Source organism: Theropithecus gelada, chromosome X (genome assembly GCF_003255815.1).
Source record: "Theropithecus gelada isolate Dixy chromosome X, Tgel_1.0, whole genome shotgun sequence".
Classification (NCBI taxonomy): domain Eukaryota; kingdom Metazoa; phylum Chordata; class Mammalia; order Primates; family Cercopithecidae; genus Theropithecus; species Theropithecus gelada.
In genome coordinates, this window is record NC_037689.1 from 105,812,472 (window position 1) to 105,835,081 (window position 22,610).

General features: G+C 42.5%; 1 protein-coding gene across 2 annotated transcripts in view; it reads left to right on the forward strand.

Annotated features, from left to right (window-relative positions):
- Nucleotides 1–13,104: 13,104 nt before the first annotated feature.
- Nucleotides 13,105–22,610, forward strand: part of MID2 (midline 2) — a 96,325-nt gene continuing 86,819 nt past the window's right edge. For both annotated transcript variants that reach the window (XM_025372567.1, XM_025372568.1), the window contains exon 1: nucleotides 13,105–13,686. In XM_025372567.1, the coding sequence (XP_025228352.1) occupies nucleotides 13,683–13,686 (4 nt within the window). In that variant the 5' untranslated portion in view covers nucleotides 13,105–13,682. The remainder of the gene's footprint in view (nucleotides 13,687–22,610) is intronic.

Consider the following 22,610-nt stretch of genomic DNA (forward strand, 5'->3'; position numbering starts at 1 on the left):
TCTGCAGGAGTAATTAGGTAAGTTGTATATCTTGTGACATCTGAAATAATGACTTGTAATTGTTTATGTCTACACCTTAGCAGAATTCAAGCTCCTCTATCCTCCTAAACTGTTGATCTCTCATTAACTTTACAAAGGCGGTTGACTGAGTTCTGGGGAAGTGCTTTTATCATTTAAACTATAAACTAAATGTTTCCCAATGTTACCTCGGCCCAAGTCCAGAAATAATTAAGGGCAGCTTGAAGGTCAAAGGCAAGATGGGGGTTGGCCAGATCAGATCTCCTCCACTACCATAATTTTCACGCTGTTGTAATTTTTGCAAAGGCAGTTTTAATAGTAGCCAGCAAGTTTGAGGAGATTTATATGGTCCTGATGTAGCTTGGACTCCATCTTGTAGGCAATAAGGTGTTGCATGATCATGTTTTCATTTAAAAATTCTGATGACTGTGTGGAGAATTGGATAGGGTCAAAACAAGAGGCAGAGAGACTGGTTAAGAGTTGGTTATGGCTAGTAGGTGTGTGGAGCTGAGAAATATTTAAGAAGTAAAAATCATTTAGTTTGGGTCGGTGTTTAGATATGGAGTGAGTGAGAGAGGTGAGGGTGCAAACATGACTTTCAGGTTCTAGTGTGGGGCGACTGAGTGATGCTATTAATTGAGACTGGGAATATAAGAAAAGGAATAGATTTGAGGAAGAGATCGTGAGTTTGGTTTTGGACATGTTAAACTTGAAGTCCCTGTGTGATTTTTTAGGCTTGGAGTAAAGTTCAGGCCTGGAGTTATAGATTGAGGTGTCATCAGGATGAGGGTAAAAATGGAAACATCCACATTTTAGGGGCTGATGATGAAGGAGGATCACACGAAGGACAAGGTAAGAACAGTAAGGTGTTCAGGAAACTAGGAAAGTGTGGTGTCATGGAAATCAATAAAGAAAGCATTAAACATTTAACAGCAATAAATTTAACAGCATTAAATGACAAAGAAAGTTCTAGTAAGAAAAGGGTTTGAGAAATGCAGATCAAAACCACAGTGAGACACCATCTCATGCCAATCAGAAAGGCGCTTATTAAAAAGTCAAGAAACAACAGATACTGGAAAGGTTGCAAGAAAAAAAAAAGGAATACTTTTGCACTGTTGGTGGGAATGTAAATTAGTCCCACCATTGTGGTAGACAGTGTGGTGATTCCTCAAAGATCTAGAAGCAGAAATACCATTTGACCCAGAAATCCCATTACTGGGTGTATAGTCAGAGGAATATAAATCATTCTATTATAAAAATACATGCACATGTATGTTCATTGCAGTGAAAAACAATAGCAAAGGCATGGAATCAACCCAAATTTCCACCAACATCACACTGGATAAAGAAAAGGTGGTACATAGACACCATGGAATACTATGCAGCCATAAAAATGAACAAGATCATATACTTTGCAGGAACATGGATGGAACTGGAAGCCATTATCCTCAGCAAACTAATACGGGAACAGAAAACCAAACACTACATGTTCTCGCTTATAAGTGGGAGCCGAACAATGAGAACACACGGTGGTGGAGGGAATAACACACACTGGGGTCTGTCGGGTAGAGGGCTGGGGGAGGGAGAGCATCAGGAAGAATAGCTAATGGATGTTGGGCTTAATTCCTAGGTGATGGGTTGATCTGTGCAGCAAACCACCATGGCACATGTTTAACTATGTAACAAATCTGCACATCTGCACATGTACCCTAGAACTTAAAATAAAAGTTGAAAAAAAAGAAAAAAAAGGTTTCAGGAAAGATCTTGTTTAATGCTTTTCTAAAATCCAAAGAAATGGGATTCTATTCCCATTTCCTTGTTTCCTGTATCTATTAGCCTCATCAAAGAAGGAAATCAGGTTAGTGTGACTCATTCTTGGTAAATACTGTCTCCCTTTAGTTATCTGAGTGTCTTAGAATTTTTATTAAATTGGCAAATATTTATTGACCACTTATTATACGTCAAACACTCTTCTAGGCTCTGTTCTAGGGTCATCAGTAAACAAGACAAAATCTCTGCTCTTGTGGAGCTTATAATTGAGTTGTAGTATAGAACAATGCTTATAAGCCTGGACCTAAATCCTGAAATCACCACTGGCTAACATATTTGGTTGTGAATAAAATAGTTAATCTCGCAGCCTTTGTTTTTTCACCTATAAAATGGGGAGATTAAGGATTATTGTCAGGAGGTTACTATTAAGATGAAAAGAATTAATATATATAAAGTGTTTAGAACAATGCCAGGTACATAATAAGAGCTTAATAAATGTTAATTATTATTCTGGTTTGTGTGTGGGGAGGAAACAAGTCAATAAACAACAAAATATCAGTTAGTGATATGTGCAGTGGAGATAATTAAAATTGGAATATTTGAAAGCAACTCAGTGTGTAATTACTTTAGATTGGGTGATGTAATCTAAGAAAATGATGTTTGAGCTGAATTATGAACATAAAAGATTATTCATGTGAGGGTCCTGGCAAAGTACACTCCAGATGGAACAGCTATGGCCCTTGAGCCAAATCTGGTTCACAGCCTGTTTTTGAAAATAAAGTTTCATTGTTTATGTATTATCTATGGCTGCTTTTGCACTCAACAGCAGAGCTAAGTAGTTGGGCCAGAGATCATATAGCCCACAAAACCTAAAATATTTACCACTGGCTTATTACAGAAAAAGTGTGCTGATCCCTGCTGTATGTAAAGTGAACAGCAAATGCAAAAACCCTAGGCAAGGATGAGCACAGAGGGATCAAGGAAGAGAAAGAAGCTCTGGAATGGGTGAGAGGAAGAGTGGTATGAATGTTGTCTCAAATCAACATTAAGCCCACTGCACTGGTCTTTTGTTTGTAGAATCCACCTTTCCAATTTTGAAAGCTGGTCATTTGTAGTCTTTGGGGATCTGATACTGATACTTCTCCCAGTTGTATATTTCCCCAGAAATCACTGACAGGGATTCATCAATCTTATTTACAGGTTCTCAGTGGCCTAGGGGTAATTCATTCAGGCCAGAATATTGGAACTAATTTAGAGCAATACTCATAACTAACTATAAGCCAATATCCTCCTAAAAGGTTTTTAATTGAATGCACTATCTCCAATTGTTGCCTTACCGTAAACTTGAATTTCCTCCATCTCATCTCATGGACATCTTTGAGTTGGAATTTATTGCCATGAGTCTTAAGTTCACTTTGATTAATATCCATAATATAGACACACACACATGCACACATGCACACACACACACACACATACATATACACACATCTCCATCTTTATATTATATATTTAGGCAGTGCTTCCAGAACTATAGTTTGAGAGACACTAGTGACCTGTGAGATATTAATAAGTGAGTAGAACATAAATGTTCCATGGTCAAATACGTTTGGGAAATGCTAAACAAACTTACAATGCGTTTTATTTCTGACAAGACTCCTTAGAGCCTTAATATGCTAATGTGTACTGTGAATCTCCAAGAGAAAGATTCAGTCTGCAGCATTCCCTAAACATGTTAGATCAAGTCATTTTTTTCCCTCAGAACACCAGTTAATATCTTGAGGGACTCTAGTGTTTCTTGAGTAAGTTTGAGAATTGCTGGTATATAGGGAGTTGAGGCCCTGAGTAATGTGTCCGACCTCCCAGCATGAACCTGCTGTAAATGCACTAGTTCTGCCAAAAGGACATCTCTGAGTGTGATATTTTTACTGCAGATTGAAGATTGGGGTAAGTCTATATCAGGGTTGTGAAAGTCATCTCTGAACCGTACTTTTCCCTCTGTTTACTGCTGTTCATCCAGCAAATATCAGCACCTACTATGAGCCAGGTACTGTTTTAGGTTTGGAGATATACTAGTGATAGAGACAGACAAGGTTGTTGCTCTCATGATATGTATATTTAGTGTGTGTGTGTGTGTGTGCGCGTGTGCATGGGCACACATACAATAATTTTAGCTAGTGATAAGTGATCTGTAGGAAAGGAATGGAGTGCTATATTAGAGAATAATGTAGAAGGGTTACTTTATATAGGGTGGTTAGGGAAGGCTTCTCTGAGAAGGTGATGTGTATAACCTGAGAGAATGCACTAGATAGCCATGAGAAGATCAGAAGGAAGAGCACTCTAGCAGAAGGAAAAGAACATGTAAACTTCTTGGGGTAGCCAGGATCATGACATGGTTCAAGGGATGTCAGAAGGCTAGTGTGTTTGGATTGTAGTGAGCAAGGGTGAGAGTGGAATAGGATGAGTTCAGAGAGGGAGGCAAGGACCAGCTAATGCCAGGTCTTATAGACCACATTAAATAATTTGAATTTTACTCTAATTGCAGTTTACTGATTGAAACTGAAGGGTTTCAATCAGGGGATGAGGATAAAATGATCAGCTTTCCATTTGAAAAGATTACTTTGGCTGCATTACTGATTGGAAGTGGAAGTGGAGAGACCAAAATAAGACTCGATGATGTATTGAATGTTGGACACTGGGGAGAGTAAGGTGTCAAGGACATCCCAGTATCTGGCTTAGGCAGTTGGATGGTGCCATTTACTGAAATGGAGAGGAATAGAAACCAAGAGTTCTGTTTTGGTTGCATTAAGTTAGTACTGTCTGTGTGATAGTCAGGTGGAGATGTAAAATAGGTAGATATGCAAGTCTGGACCCAAGGGAGAAATCTGTGCTAAAAAGGTAAAATTGGGATCCATAAGCTTATGGATTATACTTAAAATCATGGGACTAGAGGAGGTCACCTAGGAAGTGAGTGTAGATGGAGACGAGAGTCAAGGACTAAGTCCTGAGGCACATTAACCTTCACGGGTACAATAGAAGAGCAGGAGGAGGAAGCAACAGAACCAGAGGAATAGGCAGTGAGATGAGAGGAAAACCAGCAGGATGTAGAATCATGAAAGCCAGATTCTAAGTGACCGGGTGCTGCTGGTTAGGAAGGCATGGCCAGCTGTAAGGTTTAGGTTGAAGACACATTAAAACTCCAGAAAAGTGTTTACCAATGTAATATAGTTATCCAACATACATGTTTATTATAACAAATGTAATTCAGGTAAGTTCAAAATAGATAAAGGCAATAGCAAAATATAGATCAAAGAAGACTAAAAAATAGCAGGGTGATATGGTTTGAATCTGTGGCCCCACCAAATCTCATGTCGAAATGTAATCCTCAGTGTTGGAGGTGGGGCCTGGTGGGAGGTGATTGGATAATAAGAGTGGATCCTTCATGAATAGTTTAGCACCATCTCCCCCATTGTACTGTCCTCACAATAGCGAGCTCTCGTGAAATCTGGTCCTTTAAAAGTGTATGGCACTTCCCTGTTTGCTCTCTCTTCCTCCTACTCCCACCATATGAGATGTCTGATTTCCCCAGTCATAGGTATTTCTTTATAGCAATGCAACAATGGCCTAATACAGAAAGTTGGTACCAAAGAGTGGGGCATTTCAACAAAGATACCTGAAAATATAGAAGAGACTTTGGAACTGGGTAATAGGAAGAGGTTGGAAGACTGTGGAGGGCTCAGTAGAAGACAGGAAGATGAGGGAGAATTTGGAACTTCCTAGAGACTTGTTGAATGGTTGTGACCCAAATGCTGACAGTGATATGCACAGAAGTGGCCAGGCTGGTGAGGTCTCAGATGGAAATGAGGAACTTATTGGGAACTAGAGCAAAGATCACTTTTGTCATGCCTCAGCAAAGCAATTGGCTGTATTGCGCTCCTGCCCTAGGGATCTGTGGAACTTTGAACTTGAAAGAGATGATTTAGGGTATCTGGCAGAAGAAATTTCTAAGAAGCAAAGTGTTCAAGATGTGGCCTGGCTGCCTCTAACAACCAGCAAATAAATGACCTGGAACTGGAACTTACATTTAAAAGGGAAGCAGAGCATAAAAGTTTGGAAAATTTGCAGCCTGGCCATGTGGTAGAAAAGAAAAACTCATTTCCAAGGGAGGAATTCAAGCAAGCTGCAGAAATTTGCATAACTAAAAGGAAGGCAACTGCCCATTGCCAAGATAATGGGAAGAAGGCCTTGAAGTTATTTCAGAGAACTGAACAGCAGTCACTCCCATCTCAGGCCCAGAGGCCTAGAAGGACTAAATGGTTTCCTGGATCAGGGCCGGGGCCCCCGCTGCCCTGCACAGCCTTGGGACACTGCTCCCTGCATCTTAGCTGCTCCATCTCCAGCTGTGGTTAGAGGGGTCCAAGTACAGCTCAGGTCACTGCTTCAGAGGGTGCAAGCTGTAAGCCCTGGTGGCTTCCACACAGTGTTAAGCTTGTGGTGCACAGAATGCAAGAGTTGAGGCTTGAGCACCTCTGCCTAGATTTCAAAGGCTGTATGGAGAAGCCTAGCTGTCCAGGCAGAAGCATGATACAGAGGCAGAGCTCTCATGGAAAACTTCTCCTAGGGCAGTGTAGAGGGGAAATGTGGGATTGGATCTCCAACACAGAGTCCTCACTGGGGTACTCCCTAATGGAGCTGTGAGAACAGGGCCACCATCCTCCAGCTCCCAGAATCATAGATTCATTGACAACTTGCACCCTGCTCCTGGAAAAGCCACAGGCACTCAATGCCAACCCTTGAGAGAAGTCACAGGGACTGAACCCTGCAAAGCCACAGGGGTGGGGCTGCTCAAGACCTTGAAAGCTCACCCCTTGCATCAGTGTGCACTGGATGTAAGATGTAGAGTCCAAGGAGATTATTTTGGAGCTTTAAGATTTAATGAGAACCTTGCTGGGTTTCAGACTTGCACGGAGCCTGTAGCCCCTTTCTTTTGACTAATTTTTCCCTTTTGGAATGGGAGCATTTACCCAATGCCTGTAACCCCATTGTATCTTGGAAGTAACTAACTTGTTTTTGATTTTACAGACTCAGAAGTGAAAGGCACTAGCCTTATTCCAGACGAGACTTTGGACTTTGGACTTTTGAGTAAATGCTGGAATGAGTTAAGACTTTGGGGTGCTGTTGGGAAGGCATAATTGATTATATCTTGTAATGTGAGAAGGACATGAGATTTGGGTGGGGCCAGGGGGCAGAATGATACAGTTTGAATCTGTGCCCCACTTGAATCTTGTATCAAATTGTAATCCCCAATGTTGACAGGGGGGCCTGGTAAAAGGTGATTGGATCATGGGAGTGGATCCTTCATGAATACTTTATCACCATCCCTTGCATTGTACTGCCCTCACGATAACGAGTTCTCATGAGACCTGGTGCTTTAAAAGTGTGTGGCACCTCCCTCTTCACTCTGTCTTCCTCCTGCTTCCAACCATGTGAGATGCCTCTCTTCCCTTTTGCTTTTTGCCATGATTGTAAGTTTTTTGAGGCCAAGCAGATGCCGGCATCATGCTTCCTGTACAGCCTGTGGAACTGTAGCCAATTAAACCTCATTTCTTGATGAATTACCCAGTCTTGGGTATTTCTTTGTAGCAATGCCAAAATAGCCTAATACACAGGGGCATGCCATTTCTTCATACTGGGGACATATTTATTTTAAACCACTCTCTCTTAAGCAGCCTAGAGGGCTTATTCACAACTAGTTTTAGAACAATGTCCTATTGATGAGTCCATGGCAAAAGTGCTTTTCTTCTCACCATCCTGTTAAAAGCCCCTGGTTAGAAAAGCCTTTGGTCAACCTCTGGATTTCAGACAACTAGCTGCTTCTTTTGAGTGTAGTACGAAGGTCCCCTTCTGCAGAATCTCTTACACAACAAAACCATCCTTTTGTGGTTTTCCTTCTGGAACAGACTGGGCTCTGTGCCGCTCTCTGTAGAAAGTATCTGGAGCCGTTCCTCCAATACCCTCCCAACATTCTTAGCAGGAAAAAGCAGCCCATGAGCTGTCCCTTTCATATTGTCGGTCTGTGGTACAGTTAGCCTGCTTCAGATTAATCCAATTAAAACACCTCAAGCTGAATCTGTCAAGTGTCTTTTTTTTTCTCATGAGTCAGATTTATTTTGTTAATAGGATCAACATATGTTATATACAAAGGTAACCATTAAATAATTATAAACACATAATTTCATGACATACTCCCAGGCAATTTTGCATCTCCTGCCAGATACAAAACATTTACTTTTCATAAATTTACAGTGAGCAATTTGCATAAAACCAGTGAAAGTGGGGATATTTTCAAAGCAGCTGCTTATGTGATATGATTAGCAAAATCTCCCCTCCCCACCCCATCATCCCCACCCACATACGCTATTAGTCATTCCTTTGAATTAATACATTGAAGGCCTGTGTTAAAATTAAAATATTATCTACTAATAGGGAGACAAATGAAGCTATTAACAGTTAGCTAAAATTGGTTGATTGAATTCCTTAATCATTTAGTAAGGTCCTTTGTGAAAACGAGCCAGAAGTAGTTAAGTTTTGACAAGGGAAAAGAAATGTCCAGAACATGGACTGATGCTTGGAGAGGGAAGATAGGGTTCTGGAGCTCAGTATAGAGCTCTGGTAAGCTAGAGACTAGTTTGAAAGCATTGGCAGCTCAGGTGAAAGGGAGACTGCTAACAAGTGAAGGCTAAGATGATTTCTAATGGACGGTTAAGGTCATTAAAAGCAAATCTTCTTTACTGCCTGTTTTGCTAAGAGCTAGCTTGCTTTGTTCAGGTATGTCCATAATGAAAGAGATCACTTCTTCACATTTTTAGAAAACTCTCCAGCTCTCTGTGGAGATCACACAAAGTGAGATTGAAGAATTTTTAGAGATCAATTGACTTCTGACTGAACTTTGGGTTCAACTTCTTTTTGGAGACATACCTTAAATTTTTTTTTCAAACTACAAAAAGAAAGTGTCATTGCAGAATATTCAAACAGTTAAAAAATAAGTAGAATCGAAATGGAAATATCCTTTCAAACACCCACCCCAATTCCAGGCCCACACTGTTTACAGGATGCTCCTTACAGGTTCTTTTCTTTTCTTTTTTTGAGGCAGAATCTCACTCTCTTGCCCAGGCTGTAGTGCAATCGTGCAATGGTGTGATCTCGGCTCACTGCAACCTCCGTCTCCCGGGTTCAAATGAGTCTCATGCTTCAGCCTATCAAATAGCTGGGATTACAGGTGCCCACCACCATGCCCAGCTAGTTTTTGTATTTTTAGTGGAGACAAAGTTTCGCTGTGTTGGCCAGGCTGGTCTGGAACTTCTGGTTAGAAAAGCCTTTGGTCAACCTCTGGATTTCAGACAACTAGTAGGAAGGTCCCCTTCTGCAGAATCTCTTACACAACAAAACCATCCTTTTGTGGTTTTCCTTCTGGAACAGACTGGGCTCTGTGCTGCTCTCGGCCTCCCAAAGTGCTGGGATTGCAGGAGTGAGCCACTGTGCCCGGCCCCTTATAGGTTCTTTTCTATGCATTTGCCGACATATATATATGTGTCTGTTTTCTTTTTTTATTTTATTTTTTTTGTAAAAATAAAAAGACACACGTTCTCACTATGTTGCCCAGGCTGGTCTCGAACTTCTGTGCTCAAGTAATCCTCCCATCTTGGCTTCTCAAAGTGCTAGGATTACAGGCATGGGCCATTGTGTCCAGACTATATCTGTTTTCTTACAAAATAGAATAATCTGTACTTGTTCTGTAGACCTCCTCCTTTTATTTTTTTGATTTGTTCTATGGTGGTAAATATACATAAAATAAGATTTATCTTTTTTTTTTGGAGACAGAGTCCTACTCTGTCACCAGGCTGGAGCGCAGTGGTGTGATCTCGGCTCACTGCAGCCTCCATCTCCCTGGTTCAAGCAATTCTCCTGCCTTAGCTTCCCTAGTAGCTGGAATTACAGGCACACACTACCACGCCCAGCTAATTTTTGTATTTTTAGTAGAGACGGGGTTTTATCGTGTTGACCAGGATGGTCTCGATCTCCTGACCTTGTGATCCGCCTGCCTCGGCCTCCCAAAGTGCTGGGATTACAGGCGTGAGCCATTGCACCCAGCCAAGAGTTACTATTTTAACTATTTTTGAGTGTAAAATTCAGTGGCATTAAGTACATTCACAATGTTGCATAACACTATTTTCAGAATTATTTCATCATCCCAATCAGAAATTCTGTATTCTTTAAATAATAATTCCTCATTTCCTCTCCCTTCAGTTCCTGGTGACCTCCACTTTACTTTCTGTCTCCAGGCTCCTTGCTCATAATTGTTTTTGAAAAGGTAATACATGAACATTATAAAAAACTTAAACAATACAAAAGAGCATATGCAATGTTAAATACTTCCTCCTATGATTGACCCCCAGGCAACCAGTGTAACCAGTTTCTTAGGTATCTTTCAGAAGAGTCTATGCTCATACAAGCATTCATAGACATATACCTGCCTGCTTCTTTACGCGAATAGTAAGAAATCATACTCAGTTCTGCATGTTGCTTTTTTCATTTCATAATATCTGAGATTCTTATATATATATATGTGTGTGTATCATACATATGCATATATATAATTATTTTAATGGCTACATAGCTTATTTATCCCCTCTTCTATTAGGCTGGGTTCAGCAGACTTCTGACTCATTAACTTTTAAAAAAATAATTTTTGTGCCAAAAACCACATAACATAAACTTCATCCTTCCAACAATTTTCAAGTGTACAGTACAATATTGTCAACCACATGCACATTGTTGTGCAACAGATCCCCAGAACATCCCCCTCATCCTGCATGACTGAAATTCCACACCCACTGAACAACTCTTTCCTTTTCCCTCCTCGCAGTCCCTGACAACCAGCATTCTACTTTCTGTTTCTATGAGTTGACTATTTTAGACAGTCATATAAGTAGAATCATGGAATATTTGACTTTTTGTGACTGGCTTATTTCACTTAGCATAATGTCCTCAAGGTTCATCAACTTTGTAACATGTGACAGTATTTCCTTCTTTTTTTAAAGCTGAATAATATGTCCTTGTGTGTATATACCATATTTTCTTTATCCATTCATCCCTTGATGGACATTAAATTTGCTTCTACCCCTTGAATGATGCTGCTATAAGCATGGGTTTGCCAGTATCTTTTTGAGATCCTGTTTTCTATTTGCTTGGCTATATACCTGGAAGTGAGATTGTTTAATCATATAGCAGTTCTATTTTTAATTTTTTGAGGAACCTCCATCCTATTTTCCATAGCAGCTACACCAGTTTACATTCCCTTGGGTAGTGTCTGTACCATTTTACAATGGTGTTCAAGGGTTCCAATTTCTCCACAACCTTGTTAACACTTACTATTTTCTGTTCTAATTTTATTTTTTGTAGACACGTTCTCTTCATGTTACCCAGGCTGATCTCTAACTCCTGGCCTCAAGTGACTCTCTTGCCTTAGCATCCCCTCCTGAGTAGCTGGAATTACAAGTGTGAACCACACCTTGCTGTATTTTCTTCTGTTTTTTTTTTTTAATTTTTTAATTTTTATTTTTATAGTGACCATCCTAATGGATGTGAAATGATATTTCATTGGGGTTTGACTTGCATTTCCCTGACAATTAGTGATGTTGATCATCTTTGCATATGCCTGTTGGCCACTTGTATATCTATACAAGTTCTTTATACATTCTGGATATTAGCACATTATCCGATATATGGTTTGCAAATGTTTTCTACCATTTTGTAGGTTGCTTTTTCACTCTGTTGATTGAGTCCTTTCCTGTGCAGATGTTTGTAAGTTTTATGGTCCCATTTACCTATTTTTGCTTTTGTTGCCTGGACTTTAGGTGTTCCTCACTAACTTTTACTTCTCTTAGGGGCCAGACTTTTTTTTTTTTTTTTTTTTTTTGAGACGGAGTCTCGCTCTGCCGCCCAGGCTGGAGTGCAGTGGCCGGATCTCAGCTCACTGCAAGCTCCGCCTCCTGGGTTCACGCCATTCTCCTGCCTCAGCCTCCTCAGTAGCTGGGACTACAGGCGCCCGCCACCTCACCTGGCTAGTTTTTTTGTATTTTTTAGTAGAGACGGGGTTTCACTGTGTTAGCCAGGATGGTCTCGATCTCCTGACCTCATGATCCGCCCGTCTCGGCCTCCCAAAGTGCTGGGATTACAGGCTTGAGCCACCGCGCCCGGCCGGGGCCAGACTTTCATCAGGGCAGCCTGGTTGTGATTTTTGCCTTGGTTTCCACCTCAGTGATCTCTAGCACATTGTTTCACAGGAGTGTTGACTGATTACTATTGGTTCCCTGAAGGGATATACCAAGAGATACCTCAATTTTTCTGGGCTTGTTCTTATGCACAATGATGGGAGGCGTGTGTGTGTGTGTGTGTGTGTGTGTGTGTGTGCGCGCGCGCGCGCGCGCGCTGGGGCAGGTCCTCTCATTTTCTCATTTCTTTCCCCTTGTTCTCTCTTTTTGCCCCAAGTTAGAAACAGTCTCTTATGGGGCTTCCTGCTCTTTCCCTCTCCCATCCACCTTTTGAGTGGGGGTCACTCCAGACCAATGGGAAGATGCTGGATTCCAAATGGACCAATTAGCTTATTAGGGACCTGGAATACCTGGATAGCTAGCATCTGCCTCATTGTCCTTGTGGTAACGACCCTCTTGTTTTACTGGTCAACAATTTGAAGGTACAAGAAAAATCCTGCTTTTTTTTTTTCTTTTGATGGCTTTAATCCACCTCCACAACTTCTGCCCGAGGCCAATAAAACACAGCCATTCTCTCTTTGTAAAAAGAAAGAGGGGTTGGGTTTCCTTCAATTGTCTGCCCTTTTCTATCTCCTCCACTATTTTTGTTTTACTCTGTAGTTAACTTTGCATAGAGCAGCTTCATGGAGAGGATCTGTGCGGTGGACCCGGGCACTCTCTTCTTATTACCGGTTGCAAAGGCCTCTTCCTTGTTCTAACCTGGGGTTTGTGGGGCTGGGGGACAGAGGAGTGGGGAGTGGGAGAAGAGTTTAGCCATAGTCTTCCTTCTGCATTTCACACACATTCTGCTCTCTCTGTCGCTCTGTCACTCACTCACACACACACACACACAACACACACATACACACACACACACCCGCCCGGGTCCCTCTCTCTGTGTCTTCCTTCAAGATGACAGGGCGCTGGAGAAAAGGCTGCTGGAATCAGCTGGTAGGTACAGTAGTAACCCGAGCCCCACCCACCGGCTGCCTTTGCTTGCTCAGGTTTCTCTGGTCACTCCTGCCAGGGGAGAAGACATGTAAACGTGCCTCCAGAGGAAGGGCTGGGGGAGCTGGGAGTGGCGGGGGCGGCGGAAGGTGAGCCTGGGAAGGTGTCCGAGCGCCCCTTTTTCTTTGGCCCTTCCCAGTGCTCCCTTGGGGTGTCAGCCCCAACCCCGTTTGCCCCCACTCCGCCTCCCTTTTGGAAGGGATTGCCTTTTTTTTTCCTCTGCGGCGGCGGAAATGACAGTGTGGTGCTGCCGTGGTGTCATGGTGCTGCCCCTGAACTGAGGGGCGAAAACTCTTAACTTTAGCTCGGGAGACCCAGCCGCGGTAGCATCGCGGCCGCCGTGCTATCCCCTGCGGGGCGCGCGGGCTGGCGGATCCCGGCTGCTGCGCGGCGTCGGCGACCGTAGCGGCAGCTGCAGCGAAGGCGGGCGGCGGCCTAGAGTGGTGGCGGCGGCGGCGGCGGCGACCGGGGCCCTGGAGCTCGCGCCGGAGCCCGAGCTAGCCCGCTGCGGAGGCAGACGAGCGCCCAGCGCCCTCGAGCGAGCAGAGGAGATGGCTGGCACCTGGGAACGCTATGGGTAAAACGCGCCCCCTCGCCGCGGCCCTGGAGGTCGAGCGTCGTCGCCCTCGCAGGGCTCGGCCCTGGCTCCGGCCGCTTTTCAGGTGCCGCCGGGGCCCGGCGTTAGCCGAGGGCTCTCGGGCTCGGCGGGGCAGGGTGATGGGGCCCGCGAGGCTCGAGACGGCGACGGGGGCCCCAGATCAGCTCTGGCTCCCAGTCATGCTGTTGGGGCTCGGGTTCCTGCCACTGCCCTCCTGGGACAGAGTTTGCACTCCGGGGTGCGGGGCGGGGGCGGCCGAGGCCTCTGCGTAGCCGGGCCGGGCCGGGCGCGGGCAGTCGAGCGAATCCTCCGGCGCCTGGGTGCGAGTCTGGGAAAGGGCACGGCCGCCTTCCCACGCTCCCGCAGCCGGCAGCCTCTTAGTCCCCGGCGTCGCCCCTTGGCCGGCCGTCTGCCGGGCGGTGCTGTCGCAGCAGCCGGCGTGGCTGCGGACGCCCTGCCGGCGGGGAGGCCCGGTGAAACTTAATCCCTTTTCTGCCAGGGGAGCGATCCTCGAGTCTCCGTCTGGATGGTTCCTTATTTCTGGCCTAGCTGTGAAACCAGCTCTGTGGGGGAGAGGGAAAACTTACATATGTCCACAGGACAGACTGCGACGCAACCAGGGAGAGTGGGGATTTTCCATTCCTGCCTTGTAAGAATTAAGTAAATAACGGCAGAGTAGATTTACAGAAATATTACTGGTGATGATAAGGTTTAGGTTACTTAGCACTTCGTGTGTTGCACATTATTTTTCAGAAATATTGCTTCTTAGAGCAAGAAATTGAAATCCTGGAGTGGTTTTACTCTTTACTTTCTCTCTCTCTTCCACTGTCCCCTACCGTTTTCATGATCACTCACCTTCCTATGTCACAACACTTACATGACTATGGAAATCCCCCACTAGAGCGCCTTGGACCCCAGGCTTTCCCCATCAACCTGTGCCCTCCCAGCCTCCCAGCCATGCTGCATCTTACTTCTTCAACCACTTTGCCTTTTGAGGATTTCTGAGTGTGGGGCGGATAGATGGTGATGGTTGTGTGTCTCTGAGGATGAGCCCTTATAAAGGAATATATTGGAAACTAAATAGAGAAGTACCGTGTGTGGGTTGATCCCTCTGATTCTCAACTTGGGCCAGAAGGGCTGCCTTTAACCCCATTCTGCTCCGTCCCAGTACTCTAATCAGTTCTCTGGCAATATTCCAATAGAAGGGAGTTGCTGAATAGGGAGTTCTCCTCCCCTACTTTTCTTCTGTTTGGGGAGTGGTTTCATTCTACCCCAGATGGTTAGCTTCCCCCTCCCCACCCCCCCGACACTCACATCCCCCTGTCTGTCTCCTCTCATGACTGTACTGAGGGAGAAACTGTCTTTGCTATTTTTATATATTCCTGCCCAATCAATGAACTTAACATGGGTATATAATGTGAATTAGATTTCTCCTGATTGCTCCTCACAACTTGATTCATGTGTTTGATAAAGTTTGGATATTTATCCCTGCCCAAATCTTATGTACAAATGTAATCCCCAGTGTTGAGGTGGGGCCTGATGGGAGGTGACTGGATCATGAGGGCAGATTTCTCATGAATGGTTTAGCACCATCACCTTGGTTGACTGTGAGTCCTTGTGATAGTGAGTAATCTCTCCTGAGATCTGGTTGTTTAAAAGCGTGTGGCACTTCCCCCCAGCTCTCTTTCTCCCTTGCTTCTGCTCACACCATGTGAGAATCTCCTGCACCCCATTTGCCTCCCTCCATGATTGTAAGCTTCCTGAGTCCTCCTCAGAAGCAGATGCTGGCATCACACTTCCTGTACAGCCTGCAGAACTGTGACCCAATTAAACCTCTTTTCTTTTTTTTCTTTTCTTTTCTGTTTTTTTTTTTTTTTTTTTTTTTGAGAAAGGGTCTTGCCTCGGGCTTAAGCAATCCTTCTATCTCAGCATCTTGAGTAGTTGGGACCACAGGTGCATGCCACCACACCCAGCTAATTTTTGTATTTTTTGTAGAGATGGGGTTTTGACATATTGCTCAGGCTGGTCTCAAACTCCTGAGGTCAAGCGATCTGAGGGCCTCACCAAGTGCTGGGATTATAGGCAAGAGCCACAATGCCCAGCCTACCTCTTTTATTTATAAACTACCCAGTTTCAGGTATTTCTTTAAGGCAATGCAAGAATAGCTAATGCAGTGGTTAAAACACAGGTCCAGGAGTCAAGAAGATCAGAGTTCATCCCAAATGTGATGTTACATTGGCTTATGGCTTTAGGACATTCCTATGACTTTTCTTTCTTAGTTGGTGCACTTGTGTAAAAGCTATAATATTGTGTACTGGGTATTGTTAGTCTTGACTTGGTCCTTTGAAGATGAAAGGGTTCTGTAAACCCTCAGCATTATAATTTTTTTTCCCCTTTGAGATGAAGTCTCGCTGTGTCACCCAGGCTGGAGTGCAGTGGCGTGATCATGGCTTGCTGCAGTCTTGACTTCTCTGGCTCAAGCAATTCTCCCATCTCAGCTTCCCTAGTAGCTGGGACTATAGGCACACACCATCACACCTAGCTAATTTTTGAATTTTTTGTAGAGACAGGATTCACCATGTTTCCCAGTCTGGTCTCAAACTCCTGAGCTTAAGGGATCCACCTGCCAAAGCCAAGTGCTGGGATTACAGGTGCGAACCACCACAGCCGGCCAACATTATACTTTTCAAAGAAAGCACTTCCTTTACCTTTTACTGAGTTAGTGGATTGACTGGGTGTAAGTAGGAATCTTAGCTTACTGAAAATCTTACTTTAGCATTATTAGCCTCCCACCCCCAGAGTCAAATCTTATCATTGTACTTAGGTCCTAAATCTGTTTTGTCTCCAATACATGTTCAACTGAATGAAAACATACATACAACTAGGCATACAGAGTAATAATGATCATTTAAGTTGGGGCTTGAATCATATCTAATGCACTCTAACCTAACAATCTGAGTCAGACTAATTTGAAGACATAACCTCACCCATTTTTAGCCTATATAAGGGCAGTTTGTTAGTTTCTAATGAAAAGTGGCATAAATAATTTGGGGAATGGCTATATAAGCATAATTATCACCTAGTAGCAGAGTCAACAATATTAAGCACCTGTAATGTGCAGAGGACCTCTGCTGATTGGGCTGAGGCCCCAGATTTAGCCCAGTATTTTGGCCTCCTGCCTGTTCCAGGCCAAACTCCATACTTGCAGCTCCAGGATTAGGTCACGGAGGGGCTGTGCAGGACATGGGTAGAGGCTAGGGACATGAAAGGGTGGTCGTGTCCCTCTTATTTGTTTTCATGACTACTAGAATTCTCATCTGGCATGTTGTACCTTGCAAGGCCACCTCTGGGAAGTACTCCTGTAAATCAGAGTGACTTGGTTGCTTTATGAACATATCATCTCAACGGTGCAAATTGATTTAGATAAAATTGATTTAGTTAATCCCTTACCTAAGAGCAGGGCAACTTGCTTCAACTTGCAGATCCTAAAGTAGTGCCAGTGGAGTCTCACAATTGCATCCAAATATTGCTCTGAGTAGTGAGCCTGTCCATTCCTTCATCCTTCCTCCCATAAAATCTGCTGACACCACAATAATTGACAAGGGAATTACACAAGGAGTATGTCTGTCTTCATCACTCAGCAAACCCCATTGGCTTGGAGAAGAGGAAAGAATGTTGTCTTCTCATTCTATCCCATAGAACTCAAGCTCTGTCTTTTGGAACAGGGACATAGAGCTCTTAAAAGGGTGAAGACAGAGCTGTGGGCACAGAATATGTCCCAAATGGCTGCTCTTGGAAGTACCTGCTTGGTCTTGTGTGTGTCTGTTATTCAATCTTCATGAATCTTGATAATATCCTTGCTGTTGGGCTATGGGGCTTGGCTGCTAATAGAGGCCAGGGGGTGCTCCGTTTCCATTTAGCATTAAGTTTTTGTCCTCTCTTTGGCACAAAGGTGAGAATGAAGCTCTGTGTTCATGAAGTACTCCTTACTCATTAAGCTGGGTGTCTTGACTTAGAACATTGCATCATCAAAATATGAGATGTAGCATGTTGATACTGGATATACAACAGTGTTGGATAATTCAAAATTATTTACATTTTGATGAATGAAATTTTGGTACCAAGATGGTGTTGCACTAACATCTGTACTTCAGGTCTCTCAAAAAATATTGTGTTCATCACTAAGCAGTCTACAGAAGAGACTAGAAAAGTGTTTCTCAACCAGTGTATTGGGTCATACTAGCAAGTGAGAAGACCAGATGGGTGGTGTTGAGACAAGAAATTCCAGCTGTAATTATCTTCTTGTGCAGATGGCTAATCTACTTTTTATTTACCTTCTCATCCATGGATCAATATATTAAATATGTTCCTTTCTCCACTTTCATGTATTAAAACTCTGCTAAGAGTTTTCTGTGGGCTCAGGTAGTCTGTGGCTGTTTCTATTTGTTTCTCTCTTTCTGTCTTTCCCTTCTTTATGACCATAGGCAGATATAATCCTTTTGATGATGAGTCTCCCAGATGCTGAGTTTTCTTTTAGAAATTCTATAAATTACTGAGAATACTAGATAGTATAAGATGTTTAAAGTGTGGGTGGCAGAAGGATTTTGAGTAATGTGCCAGTATCCCATTATTTCCTTTTCCTTGTGGGATTCACCTGAATACACTCTAGGATGCTGGTTCAGCCTAAGTGGGTTGGCAAAGTATCATTTGTAAGCGTTATCCTACTTGGGTTCTGGTCTCCCTGCAGAGCTCTGGCTGCCTGACCTTGGGCATTGTCTCAGCTTCTTTCCCTTAGGTCAGACTCCGCTGGTTGATGAACAGCATCCTCAGTCTCTGGATCATCGTCTTACAGAGACCAGACAATCTGATAACAAACCCATCATACAATCTGAAATCGTCCTGAAACATGAAATCCCAGTATTTCCAATTTTCCTGGATAGGAGCATAATGTATGGGCATGGCAGACAATACTAATTCATGACAGTGAAGTGTCTTAATAAATACAGCACAGAGATAGAAAAATGGTTTACGGTCCAGATCCTTGATCACTTTGTCTATAGCCCTTTGTTCAGTGTTGCTAGGATCCATGTGGTTCCCAGGGAAGTAGAAGCTTGATTTCAAATAGGCCTCTGTTCTCTGTCCCTTGTTTCTGACCTGAACTTGGGATCCTCTCAGCCTAACATTCAATAACATGTCCTACATACATATATTGCCAATTTTATTGTGCAGATGACTGCCTGTCCAGGTGAACCACTGAACATTTAAAAACTTACAAATATTTCGTTAGGTAACAGAGGTTAAGAAAAGCAATCCTAGAGGAGATGGAAAGCTGTACCAGCAGTCACAGGTAAATTAAGTTTGTTCTCCATTTGTTCCTCAACCCTGCAACTGCTAGTGTAATCTGCATTAAGATAAAGGTGTCATGAATTGTGTTTAGGATTCCTGTCAATTTTCATGTGTTACCTTGGCAAATCTGTTTGTTGGTTACTTGGATTAACCTTTTGTGTTTATAGCAGCTCTAGGATTTCTAGTTCTGCTATTTTGATACTCATTTTAATGTTTATATGATGACTATTTTGTATAAAACACTCAACATTTGGATTTAAAAACTAATTATTGAAAATAACATACATTAATTCCATGTACTATAAAGTATTAAGTAGGCTTTAATAACCTATTAGACAGGAACTGGCTCTGGTGCTGTCTGCCGGTCGGTAATCAGCCTCCAGTTCTGAGTTACCCCTGTGCAGGATGAAAGCTTAAGAGAAAAGAAGAGAGATAGCCCTTCACTTGGAGAGGGGTGGGGATCCCAGTCTAAAAGGGAAGACATGAGCATAACAAATACCACGATCAGTCCCATGATCTTCTAGAAGTCTTGTGGAGGAGTGTGATTGTCTGCCATTATGTCAACCATGTGTTTGGGATGAATTTCCAAACATTTTTGGCTTTTCTTTTTTTTTTTTTTTTTTTTTTTTTTTTTTGAGACGGAGTCTGGCTCTGTCGCCCGGGCTGGAGTGCAGTGGCCGGATCTCAGCTCACTGCAAGCTCCGCCTCCCGGGTTCCCGCCATTCTCCTGCCTCAGCCTCCCGAGTAGCTGGGACTACAGGCGCCCGCCACCTTGCCCGGCTAGTTTTTTGTACATTTTTGGCTTTTCTTAATAATTTGCTTTGTATCTATAATCTATGAATGTATGATGAGAATACCTGTATTTGTAAAGTAAACTAATACTTTTATTTTATCCTCATCTGATCCTCACAATAGCCCGTGAGGTGGGCAGGGCAGGTATTTTTCATTTGATAGATGAAAAAACTGTGACCCAAAGAGTTTAAATGTACCTAGGATTGCTCAGCTAATTTGGTTTAGATCCAGGACTACAACCAGGTTCTATTATGAGGGTCAAATGAGATAATGGCTTTGAAATAATTTGAAAAGTGTAAAATGATATACAAATGTAAGGTGACTATTATTGATTATTATTACTGGCCACCTAGCCTCTTTTGTCTAGGTTTCTATTTTCAGTTCTTATCCTATAGAGCGTGAATTTGATGCATTGGCTGCCTTTTGTGTTCCAAAATGATCTGCTTTGAGCTTCAAGGAGTTCTTTTCTAATCATGGTGTTCTGGGATTTGGATTTTGGTTTCTTTTTCAGTCCCCAAATATGTTCTCATTAGTTTATATTCCCATGGGACTCTCCTTCCCTTTAGTTGTCCTCTGGAACATCCATTATATCTTTTTTGAGGTACAACAGACAAAACTACTGTACTTTGAGCACTTGGTAATGCATTTTGTTTATTTCCAGCTCCTGTGGCTATGATGTCCATCACTTGTTAGCCTTCCTAGTCACACTAATAAATAAAAGTTGTGTTTTTAGGAGCTAGTTTACAATAATCCAAGGTGTCTTTTTATGTGGTAACAGATAGCAAGAGCTCTATAATAATAGGATGTCAGAGCTAGAAAGCATCTTAAAGAGATCATCTGGTGATTCTAGTTTAGCTTGAACATTTTACAGTTGAGGAAACATCAGACTAGGCCAGGACTCATTTGCTCATTCCCCCAAGGCAGGGAGACAGTTTCTAATACTTTAAGGAAGAACTCATGGGATATTAATTTTAATATCCTGAAGAATGTTTATTTTATATTAATTTAAAAAAACCCTACAGCTCAGCTCAATTCTCAATCTACAGCCCAGAGATCAGGCTTGGCTTCACACTCATGGATTTTCTGTGAAGGGGATACTATAACTCCTCAGGAAGGTAGTGAGAGCTCAGATTCATGCTTTGCAGACTTGGAAGAAAAAAAAACTAGATGGAATAATAATTGTTAATTAAGTGGGCATTTAATTATGCTCAAGTAACATTTGAAATAATAGAATTATGCAAAGTACAGATCACGACTTCTCTCTTGATCAGAGTTAGCTAAAGGCTAGATTTGGAGGACAATGCTGAAATCAGTCATTTATTTCATAAGCGTAGGATACATTATTTTTATCTTTTTAAAAAATTTTGTTTTTTTAACTTATTTTTTATTTTTATTTATTTTGAGACAAAGTCTCACTCTGTCACCCAGGATGGAACACAGTGGCACAAATATGGCTCACTGCAGCTTCGACCTGTTGGGCTCAAGTGATCTTCCCACCTCAGCCTATCAAGTAGCTGGGACTATGGGCGCATGCCACCACACCCTGCTAATTTTTGTATATTTTGTAGATATGGGGTCTTGCTGTGTTGCCCAGGCTAGTCTCAAATTCCTAGGCTCAAGCAATCTGCCTGCCTCTGCCTCCCAAAGTGCTGGGACTAAAGGTGTGAGTCACCACGCCAGACCCATTATTTTTTATCTTAATCACCTTCATCAAAACTCTTTTTGTATTTCTACCCAGTTACACAGCCCATTGATACCTTCTTCTAGTTGATGCTCATCGACTTCTTTTTTCAGAGGTTTCACCCTGTAGTAAGGTGCAAGGTAAAGAAAAGCCATACAGAAACAATTAAACATACATATCTGACTATATATGGCAGTAACTAAATGGTTTGGAAAGGAACGAATCAGGGTGTGTGTATGTGCACATTTGTTTCTTAATATGGCAATTGGTTCTGCCCTCTCAGGCATGTCATCAATGCATTTTTATGACAAATCGTAAAAACTTTCAAGATTACCTGTCATTGAGTCGCACCCTATCAGATTCACATCCTGTCTTCATCCTTAGCATACTGTCTAACCCTGTATAGATTAGTGATTCACAAACTTTTTGAAATTGCAACAGTTTGCCATTGTTTAATTTTTGTCATGCCACTTCCTCCTGCTAAAAGTATTTCATGATAATAGGAGTCAAATGTTTTTCAGGAGTCACTTATATACTTCTTGAAGTGAATAAAAATTGGGAGCTGAGAATTTTGTGACACTCATTGATCACTAGAGGTATCCCAGGGTATTGCAAAACCTAGACAGGGAATCATTGACCTAGAAAAACAATTGAAAGGAACAAGCAATCCAATAGAGCTTATAAATACTACATAATCACACAGCTGGTAGTATAGTATAATGATTTACAGTTTACACCCTCGAATCAGACACACGTGGGATTGAATCTCTTCTTTAAAAAATTGAGATGTAATTCACATGCCATAATATTCACTATTTTAAAGTATACAATTCAGTGATTTTTGGTATCTTCAGAAAGTTGTGCAACCATCATCACTACCTAATTTTAGAACCTTTTCATCATCCCAAAAAGAAACTCCACATTTGTTAGCAATCACTCCTCATCCCCCATCCTCCCCTGCCCTGCTCCTGGCAACTGTTAATCCACTTTCTGTTCCTATGGGTTTGCCTATTCTGGATATTTCATAAAAAAAGAATCATACACAAAAGGAGCCTTTTGTGACTGGCTTCTTTTACTTACTGTT